This window comes from Meleagris gallopavo, chromosome 12 (assembly GCF_905368555.1).
Source record: "Meleagris gallopavo chromosome 12, MGAL_WU_HG_1.1, whole genome shotgun sequence".
Taxonomy (NCBI): domain Eukaryota; kingdom Metazoa; phylum Chordata; class Aves; order Galliformes; family Phasianidae; genus Meleagris; species Meleagris gallopavo.
Genome location: NC_139415.1, coordinates 462323 through 484940, shown reverse-complemented (window position 1 = coordinate 484940; position 22618 = coordinate 462323). Strand labels below are relative to the sequence as shown.

Below are 22618 nucleotides of genomic sequence, written 5' to 3'. Positions count from 1 at the left end.
TGGGTCAGATGAGCACACGCCACGCATCAGGTGATGGGGACAGACCAACAGTGATGGAGAGAAGTCAGGTTGATGATGCTGCATCTACCGCTGTGCTCCCTACACGGCCCCACACGAGGTGCCTCTAGGCTGGCACAGCACACAGCCGCATGGCAGGAGCTCCTATGTCAGTTGATAAACATCTTCCATTTACTATTTGGTGATTACATGTGTGTATATATAGTTCTCTAGGCAACACGTTTCAATGAGATAGTCAACTCTGAGGATACACAGGCCAATCTAACAATGAGAAATGCAGTTTCAGTTCAACAAAAGCTTGTTTTCCCTTTCCTCAAGAAAGGAGATGTAACCCTCTCTCCTCTCAAAAGGTTTTCAGGTCACGCTCGGGTCCCCCGCCGCAGCTATTCTTCATCAGAGGAAGAGTTCTGATCCAGGGGGTACACCATGAACATCACGTCTGGCCGCGATGGGACAGAGGGGTGACCAGGCCTCACGATCTCAAAGCCCAAGAAGCTGAAGGTCTTCAGGAGCGGTGCTACCGAAGAGAAGGAAACGCGTTACCACCAGGAGCCATCCTCTGCACCTGCGTCGCCCTAGGAGCCACAAACACCCCTCCTAACCACAGTGGGGATCTGCAGCCATCCTGCAGCACGCTGATGCTTTTCACTCTGCATTTATTTGGGGACTGCAGCTCCACTCGGAACAGCCATCCCCAGCCCAGAGCACCTCAGGCCACCTCAGGCCATCAGCCTCCAGGCTGAGCCAGGTTTAACAGCAACACCCGATGCCTTATTAATTTAAAAACAAGCAGAACCCAGCATCAGGTGTCTCCTCACTACAGAGGTCACCTACGCAGCCAATGCTGGCAAAACACAAGAACTCATTTAGTTGAAAATTATTTTTGGCATCCTAACATGGAGTGACATCTTCCTGGGCTCAGCGTGGCTTAGCTGTAATAGCGTGCTCTGCTTTGGGGAGTACAGCACAGCTTGTGATGTAGCAGAGTAAAATTAGAATTAAGGCTTGAATTACTCCTGCCACGGTGATTTGCTTGGTTATGAGTCCGCATCTAGTGAGATCTGAAGTGACACATCCATAGCTCTGAACCTCATCACAAATCTCCTCCAACTTCCGTGCTCTAATCGCTCACCCAACACATCTATCTTTAGATCCTAAAGCAGCCCCCTTAAGCTATAAGCATCTCCCATTGAGGCAGGATTACCTGCAGGCCTAGGAAGGGCAAAAGTGCTGGGAGATCTTTAAAAAGCAGAAGGGCATCGGGGCAACGAGCTACCAGGGTTCGCGTCCTGGGTATTAACCTCTCCAAACCACAGGGGCTGGTGCCAAATGCCATTCCTTCCCCAAGAAGGAAGCTTAACTTTCTGGACAATGAAACACTCTAAAAAAAAGCAGCACATTTAAGGATTCCTGCAGGAGAAAGCACCCCCTGAAGCCCCAGGACACACCAGGTTTCTGCATGGGTTCAGTAGCACTGCTTTAGATCTGAGGACTAAATCTGACAGCAGGGCCGAGCTCTCACCTCTATCTTCTCTGCTTTTTCTGAAGCAAATAAAGACATAGCTGACTTTCATTTTTTCTTCAGCAAATTCCAGCAGTGCTGATAACCTGCCAAGGAGCAAGAAGACAAAAGAACATCAGCAATAGGAAGTCCTGTCCCGAGGAAGCCACCGAGCACCATCCGTGGTTTGGATGCTGTCAGGCAGAACAATGACTTGTTTACAGATGTCTCTCCCGGTGAACAATAGGCACCAAAACAATGGGCTTCCTGCCCTCCTGTCAAAGCCTGAGTCCCAGTCCCCAGCACCCACCGACACACAGCCCCACCAGCCAGCAGTGCTGCACCAAAGCCTTTGGAGGTGGGGAGCTGAACATGGCAGCTATGTGCACTCATTCCCTCTGCTGGCAACGCACACGAGCCGTAATGCACAAAGCTGTTTCCTGAACACATCATCGGGCTGGCACAGCCGAGGAGCCGCACGGCAGAACCCAGGTTCCTTCCTCTCCCCAGTTATTTGCCCTCCCTCCTGGTGGGCACGGAGCAGCACTGAGCCCCGCAGCGCCCCGCCACCATTTGCGATGCGGGCTGTGAGCACGGTGACAAACAGGGCTCGAATCGAGATCTAATTAAACAGCAGTCAGCGAGCTTGGAGCACGCTGAGGGAGATTAAATTTGCAAGGATTTCGTTAATATGGTAATGAACTACTTTAATTATAGCCTCTACTCGGCTGTTTTACCTAGCTAAAAATAAGCCTGCGGCATCGTGCTCGAAGCCATGATGAGTGGGGCGGGTGAAGCCCCCAAGAACCAGGGGCACACGTGGGGCCAACCGCAGGGATTACGCAGACATTCACCCAGACTCAGAGCACAGGGATCAGCACGAGGCAGCAGGAACAGCATGGGCTGAAGGTGCCCAATGAGTCTTTTGTTGTAATGAGAATGAGCTGGTCACGTTTGCTGACGAAGCCCATCTTGAAGTTTAGAAGGACTTCAGAGAGCTCTGCACAGAAATCCAGCAAAGCCACATCTACGCCACGGCGTTCCCCACCAGAGATCTCCAGCAATGTGCGTGGCAGGGAGTAGCTGCTCTGGAAACTGCACTTACACAAACTTCCCAGAGCAGAACTGTCTGGACAAAACACAGCCCTATTCTGCCAGCAGAGAAAAAAAAAATAAATCAGAGGCTCTGGCAGAGCCGGCAGCCTGTGTGGCAGCAGCCCAACAGCAGAATCACCTACTGATGAGAAGGAGCACAGCAATATAATGGAGTTTTTCCCCCCTGGAAGAGAGGAAAATACTTGCCAAAAGAAGCTTGCCAATTGGCCAGTGGAATAAAATATTCCACAAAGTATGCAAAGAATTGCTCCACTCATTTCTTGCTTATTTTTCGTTAGCACAGGGCCTCCAAAAACAGTAATCCGTCCTGAATGGCCACCAAGGGGAAGAAAATATCCTCATGCTAATCTCCCATATACACATCTCCGAAGACAAGGTGTTAAGGACGTTCTTTAGGTGTAAAACCAGGGAACAGAGCTGTTGTATGTACAGCTCACCTCCCCATACACACCACATCACAAACGTAAGCCAAACGCCATAGGCATAGCTCTGGGACCCCAAACTTACCCTTCTTTGCTTCCATCAGCTAATAACCCATCAGGGATTTCCACAAAGAGGCTCTGATTCGAAAGCACTGCATCCCAGGAGGAAGTCTTCACCTCTGTGACCTTGTACTGGAAGTGGACAACATGAGGCTTCCCTTCGTGCACCGGGACATCTTGGCTAACAGTGATCTTCTCATCCTGCACAGGGGAGGGAGGAGAGCTCATGAAATGCACTGTAGGGTACATACACACCACAATGAGCATTCAGGCCTTGGAGCAGTGCTCAAAATGCATTTTCCTGTTCATGTGAGTGCAGTTCTGCATATTCACCCTATACTCAAACCCCGGGCAGCAAGGGACCATTCAGATCTTGGAGTTTGTGAGTGATTCCTGAAGCCTGAACCAACATGCTAGAACAGCTTCTGCCACTGCAGTCTGACCACTTTGTCACCCTGCTCCCCAGCACAATCTTTTTGTTTAAGGAAACTGCTTCCCCAGACCTGCAATGGATTAAGGGAGGAAAAGACAGCACAGAGAGAATCCCAAACCAGACAGATGCTACATGAATTGAAGATTGTGGCAAGGTCTTTTCCAGAGACCACAGATGTACGCATGCTCCCCTAACTCAGCTGCAAGCAGGATGCCAAGCATGCACCCTGCCTCAAATTCAGCTGAGCAGTTCCTAGAAAACAATTTTGTGGTTAAGTGCCATTCCTTCTCCTGACCATTTTTGAAGGCAGCAGGCTTGCCCAATAATAACTTCCACATTTAGCTGTGAAAAGCCCCAGTGAAATGACCGAAGAATCTGTAACACTGTGAGTGTAACTGTGTACAGAGTAACACTGTGAACTGCAACTGAATTGTTCTATCAGGGCAACGGAGCCAGCTTATGAGCTCTGAGATGCAGAACGAACACCTCAGCTGCTTATCTTTAATTAATATATTCCACTTATGCAGCTTTGACCATAATGCCCACACCCAAGAAAAGGCAGTTTGGTTTGGATCCATGGTATTCCTCCTCACAACCAGGAGGGCAGAGGATGTTTCCTCAGCTGTGCAAGCGCTGCAGAAAGAAGTGCTTCAGCAGGAAGACCTCTGAGAGGGTTTCCAGGCTCCTCCACTTTATATCCCACTGTTTTAACCCCTATCACCACACATCCAAGCAGTCAAATCCCCCTGGTTTCACTGCTGTGCCAAGAAAGAAGCTGCTGAGCATGTTAATGCTGGTGACATCGGCTCCGCATGTAAATCAGGAACTGCCTGCTGCTGGTCACCAAAGCAGAGGAAGCTGCTATTTGTTTCAAGTGCACAAAGCTGCATGCTGAAAAACAAGTTTACACTTGGTCAGAATAAATATCCTGCAGGAAATAAACGTATTGGCTGAGCTTGAAACAAGTCTATGATGGTTTTAAGCCAAGTGCACCAAGAAGCTTACCTACCAAGAGCTGCAGCTGGAAAGGTGACTGTGGCACAACAGAGCTGGTGGCAAGAGTCAGGTCTGAGCACCACAGAGGTGCATTTAAAAAACAGCACAACAAAGGGATTAAGCACACCTTTTAGCAGTGACTTCATGGGAGACTTTTGCAGTTTTTCTGTGCACAGAAAGTGTCTTCATTTTGGAAGAGATCTTTCAAGTATGAGAAGCTTACAAATGCTTTTCTCATACTTCACAAAAACAAGAAGAGAAGGAAGTTGAGAAAAGCAGGGGAGGGGATGGCACATGCACTGGTTTGTGTGGGAAGGTCTGCAAAGCCTGCAGCAGCAGGGAAGGGTTCCCAGAGCCTCCCGGCCCTTCTGCAAGCAGAAGCCAGTCACTTTCAAAGTTTTCTCCAAGCTCTGAACCTAGCAAGGTTTCCCATTTACCTGGATTAACAGAACTAGTTCCCCCGGCTCTGTGGGAACTGCATTTATACAGCCCATCTCAGGCAAGCGGTGTTTTATCCCTGTGTATCAAAATAGTGACATCCCGAGGACAGAAGCTGTTCCTGTGAAAGAGTAGCCCAGAATTCTTTGGAACATGCTCATAGCAAAATCCTGTTTGTGCAACAAGCATCCAGTTTTCGCTCACTCACCCCTGCAGAATGTCCCCTCCACTCTGTCTTTTATCCCCAGCTGCCTGCTCTGCAACCCCAGGCTCCTTTTTGGCAGCTCAGAGCCACAAGGACCAGCTCCCACTTGCTTAGACTTCACTGAGTACAAAATTTTCCATCCCAGCTGCACTCCTCAAGCATCTCAAGCAGGACAGGTGGAAACCCCTGGGTGCTGGCAGGACAGGGAAGAAGAATGTTAGGATCTTTTTGTGTTAAGTCTCTGAACGCAAGAACACCAACAGCTGTAGGGAACCATGCTGCTTAATTTATCATGCTGTTGTGTGCACGCTGTGCTGCAGACTGAGGAAGGAGGCAGGCTCATTCAGAAAGGTCATCTCTTCAGCTAGAACAGCTGATACAGCTGGAAAAAGGGCTTAAGCTTTTGGGTCCAGATGCCTTTCCATGTCACGCTGCAGCACCACTGACTTGAGCAGGCAGCAGAGAGGGGCAGGCTCCCCCAGTGACCCACATCTGCAGTGGAACTTTAAATTGCTCTAAATGGTTTAAAAACCTCAACCTGCTCCACTCTGGGATGAGCTCTGTTAAGGAAAGGGTCAGTTCTCAAAGATACTGGTAACAAACTGGGTTTTTTCAGCAAAACAGTGAGGATTCCCTCATAAGTTTCCAGAGGAGACTGTATAGCTGTGACCTGAAAGGGCCTGCACCATTTCATCAAAGTCTGCTTGCCTCCCACAGGGTAATTAAAATCAAGACTAACATCTATGACAACACTGCAGTCTGAGCTGCTGAATTTGCAAGCTTAGCATAAATTTAGGCAACTTCAATCCAATAGCACTTTACAGCCTGGTCTGTGGAAAACAGCCCTCGTCTCAGAAGGCGAGAGATGCACTCCACTGTAACATAACAGAGAAGATGCCCAAGCACCAGTTATTGTACTAAAGAGTCAATCCAGGTGGAAGCCAAAAAGATCCCTTACAGCGCAGGTGGCCGGAGAATGAGGGGGACACAGCACTCCTAGGCAGCTGTGCATAAACACTGTGATCCTGTCCCTCCCAGCACACAGGAATGTTGCAGTTTAAGAGCAGCCCGCTGCTTCCACAAAGTTCAGGTAGCTCCCAGGTCTGGACAACGTTACCTTCTGGAGCAGGGCACAAGAAGGAGCTTACCAACCCTCTCCCTCTGCATTTCAGCTTTCTGCTTCCCATTTCCTCTCTTTGCACAACGTTTGAGAAGTTGCTTCATGTACTGCTAACGCTGGCTCTGCAGCTGGAACAGCCTCTGGGAACAGGGCTCACCAGCTTTGGCTGCACACCTCCAAGAAAAGTTTATTAAGAAACCAGCGGTACTTAAGCAAGACAGCTGCCAGCAGAGTTGCTGAAAGAAAACGAACTGTTTCCCCAAATATGATCTCAGTTATTTGTGCTTATTCCCAGAAGGAAGCAAGCAGAGCTGTAACGCAGATATGGGTCATTATTTGGACATCAGATGTTGCTCACCTTGTAAATCAGAGCTGAAAGAGAAGGATCCCTGCTACCCCCTCGCCCACCGGGGATCTTCGACAGTGGGTGAGGGGCATCAGGAGCACCACAGAGGCCCCGGAACGATGTGCCTGCAGCACTGCAGCTGGGGACAGTTACTCAAAGGTAAAATATTACTGCAAGAGAAAGAGAGAACAGCAGTTAGCAGGGATCAGGTTTCCAACACTCCAGCTCCCAACCCCAAGCCATTTGTATTCCTGCTTCCCCAAGACACAGGAGGGGCACCCATGGACCTTCCACACCTGCAGGTCTGCACTAAGCCACCTCACTGCCCACACTGCGAGAACAGCAGAGCTTTTTGGAGGCAGAGGAGGGCTCAGGTAGCCACGAACCCAGAGAGAATGCTGAGCAACCCCTTGCTAATAAGGGACGGCTGGGAGCCTGCCAGGAGCAGATGGCTGAAACGCATGACCAGATGAGCACACATTTTCTATAGACAAATATCTACAAATAGATCAACAGGGCTCAGAAGGAGGAGGTTTAAAGTTTCACGTTTTCGAAACAGGGAGGAGTGAAAGGGCTGGTTCTTCAGACGCCTCCAACACACTGCACAACATCCCAGCTGGCATTTTCACACGCGTGTGAAATATCACACAAGCTCCCTCAGCTCGATCCTATCCATTGCAAGTTCACCTCACAGACTTCATCCTGAAACTGGTTTTTATGAGCTTAACACAAGTGAAAGAAGCTCCCCTTGCAATTTCAAAATTTGCTTGCGGTCCTTCAGGATCACTCTGTGCTTTACAGGCTTTACCACCTACCCTAGCTTTCAGCACATTCACAAAAGCAAGTTATTTTGCTTCTGGAGCATTATATCCTTTGCCAGCACCAAAAAAGCCCTTTGTTGAGGCACAGGACAGCAGCAGCATTCCTGTAACCAAGCCTGCAAAGCCAAGACAAAGAAAGCAGCCCTTGCCCAGCACTGCCGTGATGCAGCACACCAGCACAGAGTTGTATGAACACCACCCCGTCACAGCTTCCCAAAAAACAGAAGGAGGCTGTAAGGGACAGGCTCCATGCACGCATCTACAGGAGGCTGGCTGTGCTGAAGCTTCTCAGGTGAGGTGCTGCTCTGCACAGACAGCCCTGCTCTGTGAGCTCAGCACCCAGGGAGCCACACCACTGAATGGCTTGAGCAGCATGCAGGGAACGGAATGCACACCAGCAGGTTGAAAACAACCAAAACGCTTGTGAGTGCCAAAAATAACTTGCAAATGCAGTTACAACACAGGCTAAAGTCCTGGCTATCTACCCCATACCAAAACAGTCTCTGCAGCAAACACAAGTATTCCTCCTTCAGCTTTGCAAGACAGTGCTCTTCTGCAGTGTTCCCACGTGGCCACGACCTACAGCAGATGCTGCTTGCAGAACAGGCTGCTGAACCCACCAGAAGAGCCATGAGGCACTCACACTGGAGATGTCTGAGGGCAGAATCCCTCACGCACACGCGCGGTTGCACTCTGTGTTAATACAGTCCCTCAACATGGCATGACTGGGACCATCAATGGACCAGTGTGTATTCAGTAGTAGTGGATGTGGAGAGGCATGACAAAGCACTTTGCTGTGCCATTCCCCACCCCCAGAAAGCTGCTGGCAGCTTTGTTTTTCCCTTCCCTCCTCCCTCACCCCCCTAGTTAACAATGTACTATTGATAGCTCGAGAAGCTGGTTAATGAAGTGCAGTCGTGGGGGAAAAAAATAAATAAATAAGAAGAGAGAGAGAGGCAGCGGTTCTCATGCAAAGCAGCTCCAGCCACTTCCCAGTTTTGCTTCCTCTGGCACATGCAGGAGGCAGAACATAAGCTCCCTTCTTCAAGGGCTCGGCCTCCGGGCCCGGCCTCATCCAGCCTGCACGCTGCCTCACCTCCCACCAAACAGCCCTAACAGCAGCACGGGGCACCAATCGAAGGGCTTTTCCTTCTTTCCCACGCAGCGGTCCCACGAAGAATTTCACACCACGGCCCGACAAAGCCTCCTCCCTCGACATAACCGGAGCAGAGCACAAACTGCACGGCGCTGCCATCCGCCGCAGCCTCTTCTTGCTCGCTGTAGCAAAGGCGCTGAGCCCCCTAGGCTCCTCCGGCCGATCAACGCGCAGAGCTCCGTGCCCGGGCCGCTGGGTGTCACTTCGCAGTGGACACCCGCTCACAGTCCAGCCGCACACCTGCAGCCCGCCGGCACCTCCGGGCCCCGCTGCAACCAGTCGGGCCGCTTCTTTCTGGCGCGCTGAAGAGCGGTGCCGGCCGCCGGCCCCACACAGCCACACCGCCGGCCCCGTGCCGACCTCTCGGGGCCGAGGACGCAGGGACGGCCCCGCTAACCGCAGGACGGCCGAGCGCCGGGCCCTACAGCGCGGGCCGCCGGGCCGCCGCCTCCCCGCCCACCTCAGCGAGGGAAGGCCGCAGCCCGCCGGGGCCCAGCCCGCCGGAGCTCCTCGGGCCCAACACCCTTCTCCGTCAGCCTACGGCTCCCCGAGGAGCGCGTAGAGGCCCGGCGGGGCCGCGCACCTGTCCTGGGTGTTTATCATCCTCGGCTGCCTCCGGCTAGGCTCCGCTCCGCTCGGCTCCGCACCTCCTCCCTCCTCCGCCGCCGCGCTCCGACTGACCCCGCCGCGCGCCGCGCCCCGCCCCCTTCCCCCTCCCGTTGGCCACGCCCCCAGAAGGCAGCGCCCCCTCCTGTTGGCCCCGCCCCCTCCCGCGCGCGCCGGGCAGGCCGGGAAGATCCACCGCCCCAAATAAAGGCGGCGCGCCCCTGCCGCGCATGCGTGCTGCGCTCCTCCTCAGCCCTGCGCCTCGCGGGGGTTGGGACGCGGGGAGCCGGAGGCGGTTCCAGCAGCCGCGGGGCAGGTGGTCCGTGGGTCCGTGGGTCCGTGGGTCGGTCGGTGCTGGGCCCGGGGAACCTCTGCAGGGCCCACCCCCGGCTGTGATGCGTGATAGCCTGCCTGGTACGTGGTGATGGAACTTCAGAGGTGGTCTGGGGACCTGCTGACCCATAGCCTGGATGAGTAGGAGCCAGAGGGACATACAGACCCATAGCCCAGGTGTATAGAAACCAGAAGGACATAAAGACCCATACTTAGATGAGTAGGAGCCAGAAAGACCTACAGACCCATGACCTGGATGTATAGAAACCAGATGGACCTACAGACCCATAACCCAGAGGAGTAGGAGCCAGGAGGACAAGAGAAGTGAGAACGTGGCCATCAGCACACACAGCTGCTTGTTGCAGGGCTCTGCACGCTCTTGTGATGAGCAGTGGGACATGGAGCCTGCAGAGCTGGGCAGTGCGAGCAAGCTGTGGGCTGTGATGGGTTCAGCTTGCCGGAATAGAAGTTCCTCAGGCCCCTGGGAGCTGAGCCGGAGCACATCTGGGGAAGCCTCACACCTCCTTGCCCTCTCTCACGCTATCTGTCCGGTCTGTGGGCTCGCAGCCTGCAGGCAGTGCTGCTTCAAGGCTCCCTGGTTCCCAGCGTCGCAGCGTTGCGTTGCTTTGGCAGGAAGTGACCAGCTGTTGTGCAGAAAGCTGGCCTCCAGCCAGAGCCTGAGTTCAAACACAGCCCAGCAAATGGCCTTTCCTCCTTCCTCCATGTTTAAAGCCTTGCTCACAGCCGTAATTCTATTTATAATACCCAGGAAAAGCAAGCTGAGACTTTCCCACAGTGCCTGCCTTGCAGGCGATTGTTGTTCGGGAAGCTGGAATGTACACGATATTATTTTGGAATCCCCTGGGAAGGGTTTTATTGCGCGTCCCTTCGTGTCCCCATCTGTGCCGTGGAACACTTTGCTGAGCGCGAGGTCTCTTGCTGCTGCTTGCAGCTCTGAGAAGCTTTGCTGAGATGCTTTGGGTGTCTCTGTGCCTGTGGCATCTGTGTGCCCGCCATCCCCAGTGCCTCTGGGTGTTTTGCAGGGTGCCGAGATGTGCTGCTAGGACGGTGATTCCACCCCTGTCTGCCCGTTTCCAAGGCACTTCTCACCTCCAGTGAGGTCTGTGGCACTTGTGGCTTTTCCATTTACCAGCACTGCAAAGGAGTGAGCTGCTGTTCTTAGGGCATTCCTCTGTCCCTCACTTACTGTCCTTGCTGTGCAGCAGTGAGGCTTTTCTGGTCACTGTCATCCTTCTGCCTAGCAAACTGTCCTCTTTTCTCTGTTCTTTTTTTCTCACAAGCCATTTGCAAGCAGCTTCCCAGCCTGTGCGTTATTTTAGCGTGGCATTCCACGTGGCAGGCCAGCAGAGCATGTTCCTTTCCTGGCCTGGGAACACTTCTTGTGCTGCAACCACTGCAAGGTAAGATTGGCACCTCAGAGCAGCTCTGCTGTTCATTGTGCCAGTTTTAGGATTCATCATCCCAAATTCCAGGTGATGATGTCTGCAGGCCTTGGTGTTTAAGGGCCTGGCAGCCTCACGGTGCTGCCTAGGGTGGAAGATGCTAGGTGGAGACAAGTGAGGAGGAGATGACAGGAGGACAACTGCTTGTCACAGCCTTCCTGAATGTGGGACTGACAGCAAAGATGCTACCCAGATGTTCAAGGCTGAGAAGGACAGCAGGGTCCCTGTGGGAAGGGACCGTCTCTCGAACATTTGCTCTGCATTCTTCCTTGGCATCAGTCCTGACCACGAGTTCGTGTGAGAAGCGGCCATAAGCGCGTTCACCCCTCTGACTGGCTCCATGGCAATGCAGTCACCAGCTCTCCAGCTGACCTCGCAGCCATGCAGCCTCTCAGATAAGGAAACCCGTGCTGCTGGCTGTACTAGGGAAGCTGTAGCCTTTCCCTCTGCCTGCTCCCACAGTGAGTGCTGCGTGCTTTTCCCTTGGCTGTGCCCTCATCATTGCAACCAGAACCTCAGAGCCCTCGGTACCACAGAACTGGCTGTGTCAGAGGGGTGCTGTCTCACGGAAAACATTTCGGATCAGAACTTTCAAATTAAAGATAGAAAAAGATCGATAGCTTTCCAAGTAATTAATGCCCTTTAGTTATGTAAAATCGTCTTTAGAAATGTGCCATTCAGAACTTTCTAGGGCTGAGAACGTATCTGGGAATACAGTTATGTCTTCAGCTGCAGCCTTTTCACCTTGCTTTTGTGATTGCTCGTTTTCTATGCTAGGATCTTGTTTTGCTAGGGGAAAAAAAAATACAAAACGGAATGCTGCCAAGAAATTTTGTTTTCATACCTTGGTCCTCCCAGGCTGCCAGTTTGGCCTTCCTGTGCTGACATGTATGGCATTACCAGTGCTGCAGCACCAGCAGCGTTCCTGGGTTTTGGCTTCCCGTGTTTCTGGGTGAGCCATGGATGTGCTCAGGGAAGTCGGTCAGCCTGCAGGGCCGTGAGGTTGGAATCGTGTCTCAGAGTTCTTGTGTGATTGCCCACCTCGGGGTTGGGTTTTAATGGTTGAAGCAAGCCATGCTGATACAGTTTTCTGCTGTTCCTTCATATTTCCATTGTAGTGAGTTGATTCCCTGGCAGACCTGCCTGGAGCCGGGGGTCAGAGCTGAGGCACGCTGCTGCCATCCATGTCTCTCTGTTTTTTAATGAGCTCTGTCAGAATTGGTTACTTAGCCATTAAGTGGTGTCAGCGCAGAGTTCATGCATGAGCTAAGTTGAAAATCTGCTAGGTGTGAATTAGTGATGAGAGAAAAGCAGGTCAAGGAACATACTGGTGCATCCAAGGTCTTGAGCAGGCAGAAAAAAGAACACAGGCAGGGGATGAGGGCTGGTGATAAGACGTGGTACCCATCCATCAGCCAGTTGTGGTTCTGCAAGTCACCAGTGAGCAGTGTGCTCTGAAGATGCTCTGGGCCAGCCTCCAAGCCTTTACAGGCATCAGAAAGGGCTCTGCTTGCATCAGTGGGATGGTCATGGGGTGAGGTGCTGCTGTAGAGACACATGAGCCTCTAGCAAGCCTGCACAGTGGCAGGATGGGTTGCCCTGCAAGGGCAGGGAGGGTTTTACTTCACATACTAGAAAAAGACACTTCCTCCGTCCGTGATCACTTGGCATAGCACAACCTGGAAATGAGGTGTGATGGAAAAAATAAGCCACGAAGAACAAAGCCTACAGCAAAGGCAGGAACATGTAAGTGAGAGGTTGGGGCATGTGGCTCCCAGCTTGTGGCTGCGTCAGCTCACTTCCCTTAGTTAAAAAAAGGCGTCTGTGTTTCTCTGCCCCTGTTTGCTGTTGAGGGGAGGATGCTCATAGCTTCTTTTCTGTGTCATCTTGGCCTCCCTGTTCCTCTGTGCCCAGAGCCCTTTTCTTTGGCTGCTTGTGGAGTCCGTTCATGCTGTAGGATACAGCCAAGACCTCCTGGGACAGGCTCTGGTGGGTGGCACCAAGTGCCAAAAATGAGCCCTGGGGAAATATCTGAGGACGAATTGCTAATGAAGAGAGGAGTGCTTTGCTGGAGGGACCTGCCTGGGGAAAAGGAGGCCTTTGGGAAGCAAAATATTGTGTTTAAGACAGGAACATGCTTTCAGTGAGCAGGCAAGTGTCATGCAAGCTGCCTTGTTTTGTGGCACACTGATGGGTGCAAAGGAAACGCTGTGGCTGATAGCAGAAGGGCTATCTGTGGATGTGACACGGAAAACAGACGGGCTGAGGAGGTGTCTTGCTCTGACACACTGCACATCTGAATCCAGCTAGGTCTTTGTATTGATTTTTGTAAAAGCCCTTTCAATTACTTTTGCAATGAGCTCATTCTTTCTGGCACGTCTCCTCTCCCTTGCTCATTTAACACAGGCTTTGTCACACCTCTTTTCAACCCTCTGCATGTGAGCTGGAAACAAGCAGCTCTGCTGTTGTCCTCAGGGAAAAACAGGCACCTTTGGGGCATCTCATCTTGGCTGCTTTTTGGTGCTGTGTGGCGATGGGTTGAATGGAGCCGAGGTGTTTCTGATAGAGCTGTCTGAAGTCAGCCAAAATCCGGCTGGCGTGCTCCGCACCAGCACAGCAAGGCTCACTCAGGAGCTGCCTTTCTTTGGGTTTCAGGCATGTTGTGAAGTAATGCTGGAGGCTTTGCCTTGGCTGTTGGCTGGGCAGCCTGGTGGTCCAGGAGCGCGGATTCGCTCTGGGCTGCAAAGCGCCTGTAGCTGAAGCTGCTGGAAACAAAGAGCTGAGGAGCTCACAGACCTGTCCAGGCAGAACACTTTCTCTGTTTGCTCTAATAATACTGTTTTTCTCAATTCTACACCCCCATAATGATGTGTTTGGGCCTGTTTTAATCCACTGGATCACTCGGAGGCTGCAGCTGAGGTCTGGTATCCAGATGTTTCCTGAACCTGATCTTGCCTCCGTTCCATCCTGCGGGCTGCTGGAAGAGGTAACACCATTCCTCTTTCCCTTGCTCAGTGTACATGTGGGCTTGGGATTGCTCTCTACAAACCCCAAACCCTCATGCTCCTATTTAGCTCTCTCATGGTTTTCTGCACGTGCAAGGGCTTCTGCTCGGTGCCTTTCCATTCCCATGTGGTCAGATTCATAAAGCTGATGTTTCTGTGGCCCCGCAGGAAATTTTCAGGCTCAGTGAAACCACGCAGGGTCCCCGCTGAGGCTGGCTGTGTGTTCACCCTCTGGATTGCTTGGGAACAGAGGCAAAGAGAAGAACATTGTCCTGAAAAGCCACGTGCCTCGCTTGCAGCCTGGGAGCTGAGGCACGGCTTCTGACTTTGCTGTGCAGCCCCTCAACCCCTGTCAACCACAACCCAGGACACTGATCAACCTGAAGCTGCTGATTTTCTTGTGATGGGCTCCTCTATGTGTTCCAAATGCTGTTGAGACTGCTCTGTGGGTATTTTTAGTGTGAATGAGTATAAATAGGTGTGGGTACTTGTCTTCTAGAATTTTCTTCTTTAAGGTTTAATGGATATTTTGCCAAGAGATGAAGGTAGATTGTTTATTCATGACATGGGTTGCTAAATTGCTTGATGCAGTATGAATGTGCAACCCTTTCTATTGGTGTCTCAAAACCACCAATTTCACTTTGGTAGTGTTTCAAAGTTACTGCATTCTGTGGGGTTTTTTTAAGGCGTTATTTAAATTACTTGTTAATTAAAATTAAAATTAAAATTAAAATTAAAAAGAATGCTAATTAAAATTGCATTCTTTATTTGAAACAGCCCCAGAAATCTCTGTTGGGCCTGCAGAGAGTAAGAAACCTCTTGTATTCTGGAGGGATAAAGTCTGTATTTCTTAGGTAGACTCCTTTTAAGGTAGATGATGAGCAGCTCTGGATTTTCACCTTGCAGAGAAGACCACAGACCCTTTCTGGGGCTGTCAGCGTGCAGAGCAAGCTGTAGTGCGTGTAACCCCGTGGGAGGCAGGAACATGCATGAAAAGGTTTTGGGGGAAGACCTCCACCTGCTGACAGTGCTCTGCCCAATGCAGCCCAGGACACCACTCACTACCTTGTCCCAAAGGCACATCACTGGACCTCGGTGTCCCCAGCACCCCGGTGTCCCCAGCACCCCGGGGCCATTTCTGCTTCCATCTGGGTGCCCCAGCACAGCTTTGGAGTTGTTCCTTCCCGGCAGGACTTCCCATTGCTCTTTGGTGAACTCTGTGATGTTACTGTTGCCCATTTCTCCATTTTTTGCCTTGTAGAGATGTCTGGGATGGTGCTGGGGGCTCCCCTGCCCACGTCCGCCTGACGTGCAGCTCCTGCCCCGCTGTGTGTGAGCGCTCTCCCTGGCGGGTTCTCTGCAGGGGTGTGTGCTGCACATTGTTTTCCAGCATTGTTAGGAGAGCAATGGGAATCTGGTGTGGATTTCTTAGCTTGGAACACATTCAGATGCCAAAACGTTTCATGCTGATTACCTAGCAGTTCTCCTTGTTCCAGGGAAGTGTTGTTTGAACAAAGCTTTGCACTGAAGAATGGAGAGAGGAAATAAAAGGAGGGGGAAGGAGGAAAAAGGCCTCCCAGGCTCTGCACAGCTTTGTTCCGCGTCAAAGACTCAAACACCTTTGTGGTGCAGGTGCATCAGGCACCAATGAGGAAACCGAAAGATTCTTCTTCAAGAGCCATGTCTGCAGTTATTCCCAGTGCCCTTGTCCTCCTGAGCATCCTGCAGTCCTTGGGGCTATGACTGCAAGCACTGACAAAACCCGAGCTTGGGAAAAATCTAAATATTTCCCAAGGAAGAACTTCAGGAAATACCCATCAAACAGCTGAGCAGGGGATTCCTGAGCAGGTTTCCTGTGCTTCTTTGAAATGCTGATAAAAAGCTTCGTGAGATACCTGCACGGAGGAATTTCCCAAACTGGGCACTGGGAGCTTCACACCACAGTGCACACATGGTGCTGGAGCTCCCACATGTGCTTGGCGTTTGGATAGTGATGTTAGACCTGCTGGAAACTGCGTAATGAAGTAATTATGGACTGCTAGCTGGTAGAAGGACACTGTGTGCTGTTGAAAGGACTCGTGAAGTTGCTCCAAGGGGCAGATGTCACTTGGATCCTTTGGATCCCAGCTCGTGTTTGCCTCTGCATGTCCTCAGCATGCAAACAGGGCTGAGGAAGCACCCTGTCTCTTCCTGTCCCTGGATGCAGGGATGGCAGCAGCATTGTGAGGGACCGGCAGCACCAAGATCTGCCTCCTGGTGTGACCCCAGGACGTGGCTTTGGGACAGAGCCAACATGCAGCCAGGCACCCTGCAATGCAGCAGGGTCATGGGATCCAGCCCTGGTGGTGGCAACGTGCAATCCTGCACATCTTCACTGAAATTTGGGTGCCCAGCCATCACTGCAGCACCTGTACACATCTGAGCTGGTGCTGGCTGCCAACTGAAGGGGTGGGCTCTTAGCGACTGGCAAAATATCCCGTGTGCTTTCCTTTTTTTTTTTTTTTTTTTTTTTTAATTACACTTGGAGCCTCTTCTGAACACTAAAACCTAAAAAATATTTGGGAACATATTAAAGTGCCACTTTTGGATCTCCCAGACTTTCTTTGCTTGTTTTTGAAGGAAGCTATTTACAAAGTCCTGCTTTTGGGTCCTTCCTTCCCCAGATCTCTGCTGGGCACTGCTGGTGCCTCCATCCCACCACGGGAGCCTTGGGCTGGGAACATAGCAGTGCCTGCCGCTGGGGAGGTAACGCCACGAACCAGCCTGTGCATCTCGCAGCCTCTAAAATATTTCCAAACCTTGTAAAACAAAACCCTTTCCAAACCAGCCCCTCGCAGTCCTTCCTGTCTCACAAAACCGCACCAATCTCCAGCCAGAGCGAGCCTTGGGGCTGCCCTGCTTCACGCACCCCGTCGCTTTTGTCCCTGCCTCGCATCTCCCCGCAGCCGGCTTCCGACGCCTCGCCTCACTCCCGCAGGCTGAGAGCAGCGTGGATTTCCTTCCAGCGTGACGGTTGGGGTCACTCTTTCCCAACGAGCGCTTTCCTCCCGGTGCAATCAGCTCAGCATCGCGTCCTGCTGACGCCCAGCCAGGATTTCAGGCTTTTGGGACTGCCTTCCCTGGGAAAAAAAAAAAAAAAAAAAAAAGTTATATCTTTGATTTTAAATAGCGGAAGCACGCGGGAGTACACTTTTTCATGTGGGTTCAGAAGTTTGCTAAAACATTCTAGGAGCTGCCTGGATTTCCATGAATCTGGATCCAGTGAGGGAGCTGTGATCTGTTTGCTGTGCAGCACTGTGCAGCTCACAAGGGCTGGATCCGTCTCCTTGCCTCCCACTGTGGCCTTTGTCACTGTCCCCTCCTGGGCACCCCAAAACCAGGGGAAAACTGCCTGCCACCTCCCTAGCTCTCTCCCCATCCTTTTGCTCTTCTCAGCCCCTTCCACCGTGCCCTTCACCCCATAACACCTCCCTGCTACAGCCCAGCCCAGCCAGGGAGAGGATTTGGTGCTGCTGCACTGTCAGCTCAGCCTTGGATCACCCTAAGACCAGGCTTGGTCCCATCCCTGGCAGCCGAGGGGATGGAGTCTGTGGGTCAGAGCATCCTTGGGGGTCTGGCTAAACTGTTATCCTGTGTGAAAGCCACCACAGGGCAGGCGAAACCACAGGGGAACTTCCTGACCCCACGGAAGAGGTGGAGGGAAAGTGGGGAGATGCCAGCGATGGGAACCGATAGCACGAGAAGGGGTCTGTGTGAAGCCCGATGTATTTTCCTGTGTTGCATGTCATGTCAGACCTGGAGATCCCATCCTCTGTGTGCTGAGAAAAGCTACCTGCGCTTATTTCCCTCCCCAGGTGAAGAGTTGCAGTGTTATCCATTAACCCGAGTTAGTCTTGTAACCATAGTGCTTGGCTGAATATTGCTTGAGGCCACGAACCTGAGCCTCGGGTCCCACTTTCCTGCAGCATTTTGGGGGCAAGCAGGACTGCGTGGGTCCTGGATGGATTCCTAGGGGCGACTGAGCCCCAGTGTGAGGACTTGGGGGCTGCACTGTGATTGATTTGGGACGTGGGACTGCTTCAGTGCTGAATGCTGTTGGCTTTTGGGGATGTAGCAGCACAACCTGGGGGAGCTCATAGTGCAGGGGACACATGAACACCCCAGTTGTCCCCACTTCGCCCTACCTGCTGCTGGCAAAGCCGCCCTTCCTTCTGCCTGGCCAAGCGGCCCAAACCAGACCCCGTTTAATTCAGCAAGTCATGAATTCATAATGCTTATTTACCACGCAGAGCCATGAATATTTGATGGCTCACTGAGGAAAAGCGGAGGGGCTGGCACGGAGCGTGGCTGGTACCGAAACAGGGATGGAAGGATGCAGCATCCCCCAACTGAGCCCTGCAAAGCTGGGCAGGCAGGGGCTGCAGTGCCGGGCCAGCAGCTGGAAGATGTCAGCTCGAGGGAGTCGGGCGCGGAGGGGGAACCACAGGCTGGAAGGGATGGAGGGGAATTCGGAGAGCGTGGGGGGCTCGGGCATCTCCAAGCTGTTGCAGCTGGCTGAGCCTGATGGGATGTGACGGCTCCAGCCGGGCGTGCAGCCACACTTGGGCTTGTCCTCGGGTCCTCGTCCCCATCGTGGGTGACGTGGCCCAAGGATGCTCCAGCAGCCCCCACCGTGTCGATAAGGCGGCCCTGAGCCAGCAGGGCTGCGATAGCACCCACTCCTCGAGTGACGTGTGGCTCCTCCCGCAATGCTAACACAAGCCAGGCCAGCCCAAGTGACAGGACAACCCTTTTAGGGTAGCAAGGACCCTGCTGGCTGGTGCTTTTATCTGTCCCTGGGGAATGCAGTGGCTGCACTGACAGCCATGCTGCCTGCCCTAGATTTTGCTGTTGGGGCCCCAAACCCATGCCTGTGGTCTCAGGGATCACACCAGACCTGGAAGAGAAACTGCAGGGATCTTCCCTAAGGGGGTGACCCAATGAACTTACAGCCCTTTTTTGGCTATGGTAATGGGAACAGCACAGAGCTGATTGGACCACAGCAGGAATTAAAGCCATTCTGGGGAGCAGAGAGAACATTCCGTGCTGTCTGAGAGACATTAGGGTACCAGCCTGTGTTGGGGTGCAGCATCTCAGTGCCCACAGCCCTTTGCATGCCCTCTACACTTCTCACTGGGGACGTGACTCCATTCGCACTGGTGGGGCTGCTATTGGGGCTGCAGCTTAGGGGATTTGAGAGCATGGCAGGCTCAAGCAGCTCTGCTGTGATTTACGACTGCAAATGTTGAGGAGCCTCCTGCAAAGGCCACGCTTCCTCCTGGCGCAGTGAGGACAGAGCAGATCGAGCCCAACTTCAGCGGGGTGACAATGTAGGAACAGAGGGACAGAGGTCAGGTGGGGCTGGTTTCAGTCCTCAGCACAGAGCTCTGAGCTCCCCAAATCAGGTGCATGCAGCACCAGGATGTGTCCCAGTGTCTGCCTTCACGCTGGTGCTGTTTCCCCTCACCCCCTCTCCCCAGCTGTAGTATTTCAGAAGGATTTGGGGATCAGCAAAGGGCATAACGGCGGCTTTGGCTTCTCCTGTTCAAGCATAATGCTGCTTGTTATTCTGATCAGCAGAATCTATCTATCAGCAGTTTTGACCAAATAAGTCAAGAGCATGGAAAGATCTCTGAGCAGCTTCTTGCCCCTCACTGCCAAGCCTGGGCCAGGGATGAGAGCCGTGTCCCCTCTGCTCAGCACGGGGAGTGGGGACAAAGGAGGATGTGCCCAGCACTACCCTTGTCTTGCCCCACTGCTCTGGGGGCTCTTCCTCCACCTCCTTGCTCCAGGAGTTAAAACCTTCCCTCCAGCCTGGCACTGCAGATGGAAAGTTTATATTTAGCCTTTTGTTTTTGCCAGCATCCCCCTTGAATTTAAATATCTCTGCCCCGTCCCTGGTGGTGACCCCGGATGTATTTATAGAGAGCTATCGTGTCCGTGCTCTGCGCTGAGCAAACCCAGCTCGCGCCATGCTCTCACAGCAGCGGCCTTTCCGAGGAGACCTCGAGGGCAGGAGGGAAGCAGCGGGGAGTCATTGCTTGGGGGCTGCTAGCTGGAGCAGTGCCAGGCTGCGGGGCTTCCTTGGGGGTGGGCACAGAGGGGCTGCTCCGACATAATCTGCTGTGTGAATTGCCATCATTAGGTTTCGGGGTGCGCGCTGCCAGCTGCATTTCTCTCAGGGCTGCCGTTTCATGTGTCCCCCTCTCTCCTTGTGAGTCATGTAGGGGAAACGTGCCACTGCTGTGAGCAGCACCCAAGGGTTAACCAGGAGCCCGCTGCCACCTCTCTCCCCCCAGCTCCCCCGCGGTGCCCGGCTCCGCTCTCACCCCGGAGGTCTGCACCGCTGCCGGCCTCCCTCCCATCCCAGCTCTTGACTATTTAAGGCAAATCTCCTCACCGGATTTTAAACAAAACCCGGCTCCTTTCACTCTCCTCGTTTTAAATAACTCGCCTGGCGTAAACATAACGAGGCACGAGCCTATAAATCAGCCGTTCCCAGGGCTCGCCTGGCAGGGCGCGTGCGTGCAAGGGGCTCGCTGGACCCCTGAGCTCTGGGTCTCAACCAGGGGCTTTTAGGGTTCCTTGGGGTGTAGGAAGAGAGATAACGGGGCTCCAGAGTGGGGAGGCGGCCATGTGGAAGCTGATGAGTTTATGGGGTTGCCAGCATTAGGGTAGAAAAACAAAGGTTGCAAAACAGTTTCCATCATAGCCCCTCACTTATGCTGAGGCTGGAATTTTCCAGGCCATATTCTCTTCCTGAAGATGGATTAGTCCTGGGAAGTTGGCATGTAAACACTTTTGGGTGGGAAGAAGGGGAAATGCAAGGTTGGAGCTGATGGGGAGCTGTGGATTGGGAGCAACCAGAGGGGTGGTGGGGATCTGTTACAATTACAGCTCTTGAAAGTGCTCACAGCATCTGCGATCAGTGATGCAATGGGTGTTTGCAGGAATGTGGGATGTGGGGAAATGCCTGGAACGCAGGCACCAGCACAGCAAGCAGTACAGGGTCAGTCCCATCAGCTGAAGCGATCGGTGCTCAGTGTTTATGTGCTGTGGTCAAAGCAGAGCAGAAGTAATTGCAGCTCATCTAGGAATCATCCTATGATATAACTCTTAGTTTTCTGCGGTTTCCAAGCTGTGCCAAGCATTAATCGTGAGCTGAGCTCCTTCGTGCTGGGTGTCCAACATACCGACATAAGCGGGTTCATCTAAACAGTCCAGTTTAAACAAGTCTGGCATTTCTGGGATGAAGGATTGGAAAGATGGATGGTTTGGTTTGCTGCCAAAGCTTGAAACACTGAGGGAGAGACTTGGGGTGCCCTGGGGACAGAGATGGGGATGTTCCCCTGATCTTGTTGGGAACACCCTGGCTTTGGCCAAGACATGGAGCCCACAAAAGCCCTGTAGCCGTGGCAAACATCTTCTGCACAGGGATGGCAATGGCACTGGTGGGAAGGTGCTGCCGTAGCGTTGGCTTTCCTGACTCCGGGAGGCCACCCACTCCAGCAGGATTGATAAAGCAGCTTCTTCTGAGGTGGTCATGCTTCATTTAGCTCTCATCCTCCCCTGACTCACTAATCCCTCGTTATCCACATGACAGAGGAGCAGCAAATAGCCCTTGGTGGGAGCGTCGGCTCCAGGAGGAGGGCAAGGTTCTGCACGGGGAATGGGAGGCTGGAGCTGTGAGGTCAAATCCATCAGTTCTGAATGTGCTTGGTGGGCTGATATCTCCCTCAGGACGGGGTGTAGAAAGTAGAGTGTGATTATTGAAGTGTCTTCAGCGATGCTCAGCATCCCCCAGCCCAACAAGACCTTACAGAACAGCAGCAAGGAGGAAAGCTGCGAGGGGGCTCCTCCCCTACCCTAGAGGCCACCAGCGGCATGTACACTGAGTTCAGGGATCCCATAGGAGCACCAAGAATCCTAAGGAAGGACATAATGAACAGAAAAGAGCTGATGAAGGGCTTTTCCAGGCCAGTGCTGCTGAGAAAGCACTGCATCCAGGCTGGAGCAGCAGCCATCCTGCATGCCCCATCCCATGAACCACGGAGCACTGTGGTGCCTGGGGAGCTGAGCGATGCCGCGTGCGCTGGGGCTGCTCGCTTGGGTTTTTGGCCATGTTTTGCAAGTCAGAAGGTCGTGTGTACATTGGCTGTGTTGCCAAGGATTCATCCACAACAAGTCCTTTTGTTTTGTTTTCCAAGGTCTCCAGCACATAAAAGGGCTGGATGTTAATTCCCTGCATGAACACGGGCTCTCTTTTTTTCTTGGAAGAGCTCTGGTTGTGCTTTCTGGGATGACCAGGGGACATATCACACGGCCCTTGCAGCTGCTTAATGGCAAATTTTGGGAGCGCTTCAGCTTTCTGTATGCTCCATGTATGCTCTGTTGGTTAGGGATGAAGGTGATGTAAGAGGATGGAGGACTGGAACTGATGGTCAGAGTTGGACCTGCTGCTGGGACATGCTCCATCCGCTGCGTCTCAAGGGCAGGGAGGGATCCTGATTCAAAGGTCCCAGCATGGTGACACCCAGCAT

General features: G+C 52.7%; 1 protein-coding gene across 1 annotated transcript; it reads right to left on the bottom strand.

Annotated features, from left to right (window-relative positions):
- Nucleotides 1-241: 241 nt before the first annotated feature.
- OAZ2 (ornithine decarboxylase antizyme 2) lies at nucleotides 242-9287 on the bottom strand. Its single transcript, NM_001291914.2, is given in 5 exon segments — nucleotides 242-535; nucleotides 1541-1626; nucleotides 3143-3318; nucleotides 6668-6825; nucleotides 9216-9287. Coding segments are annotated over 5 exon segments (573 nt in total). The 5' UTR covers nucleotides 9236-9287; the 3' UTR covers nucleotides 242-401.
- Nucleotides 9288-22618: the final 13331 nt, after the last annotated feature.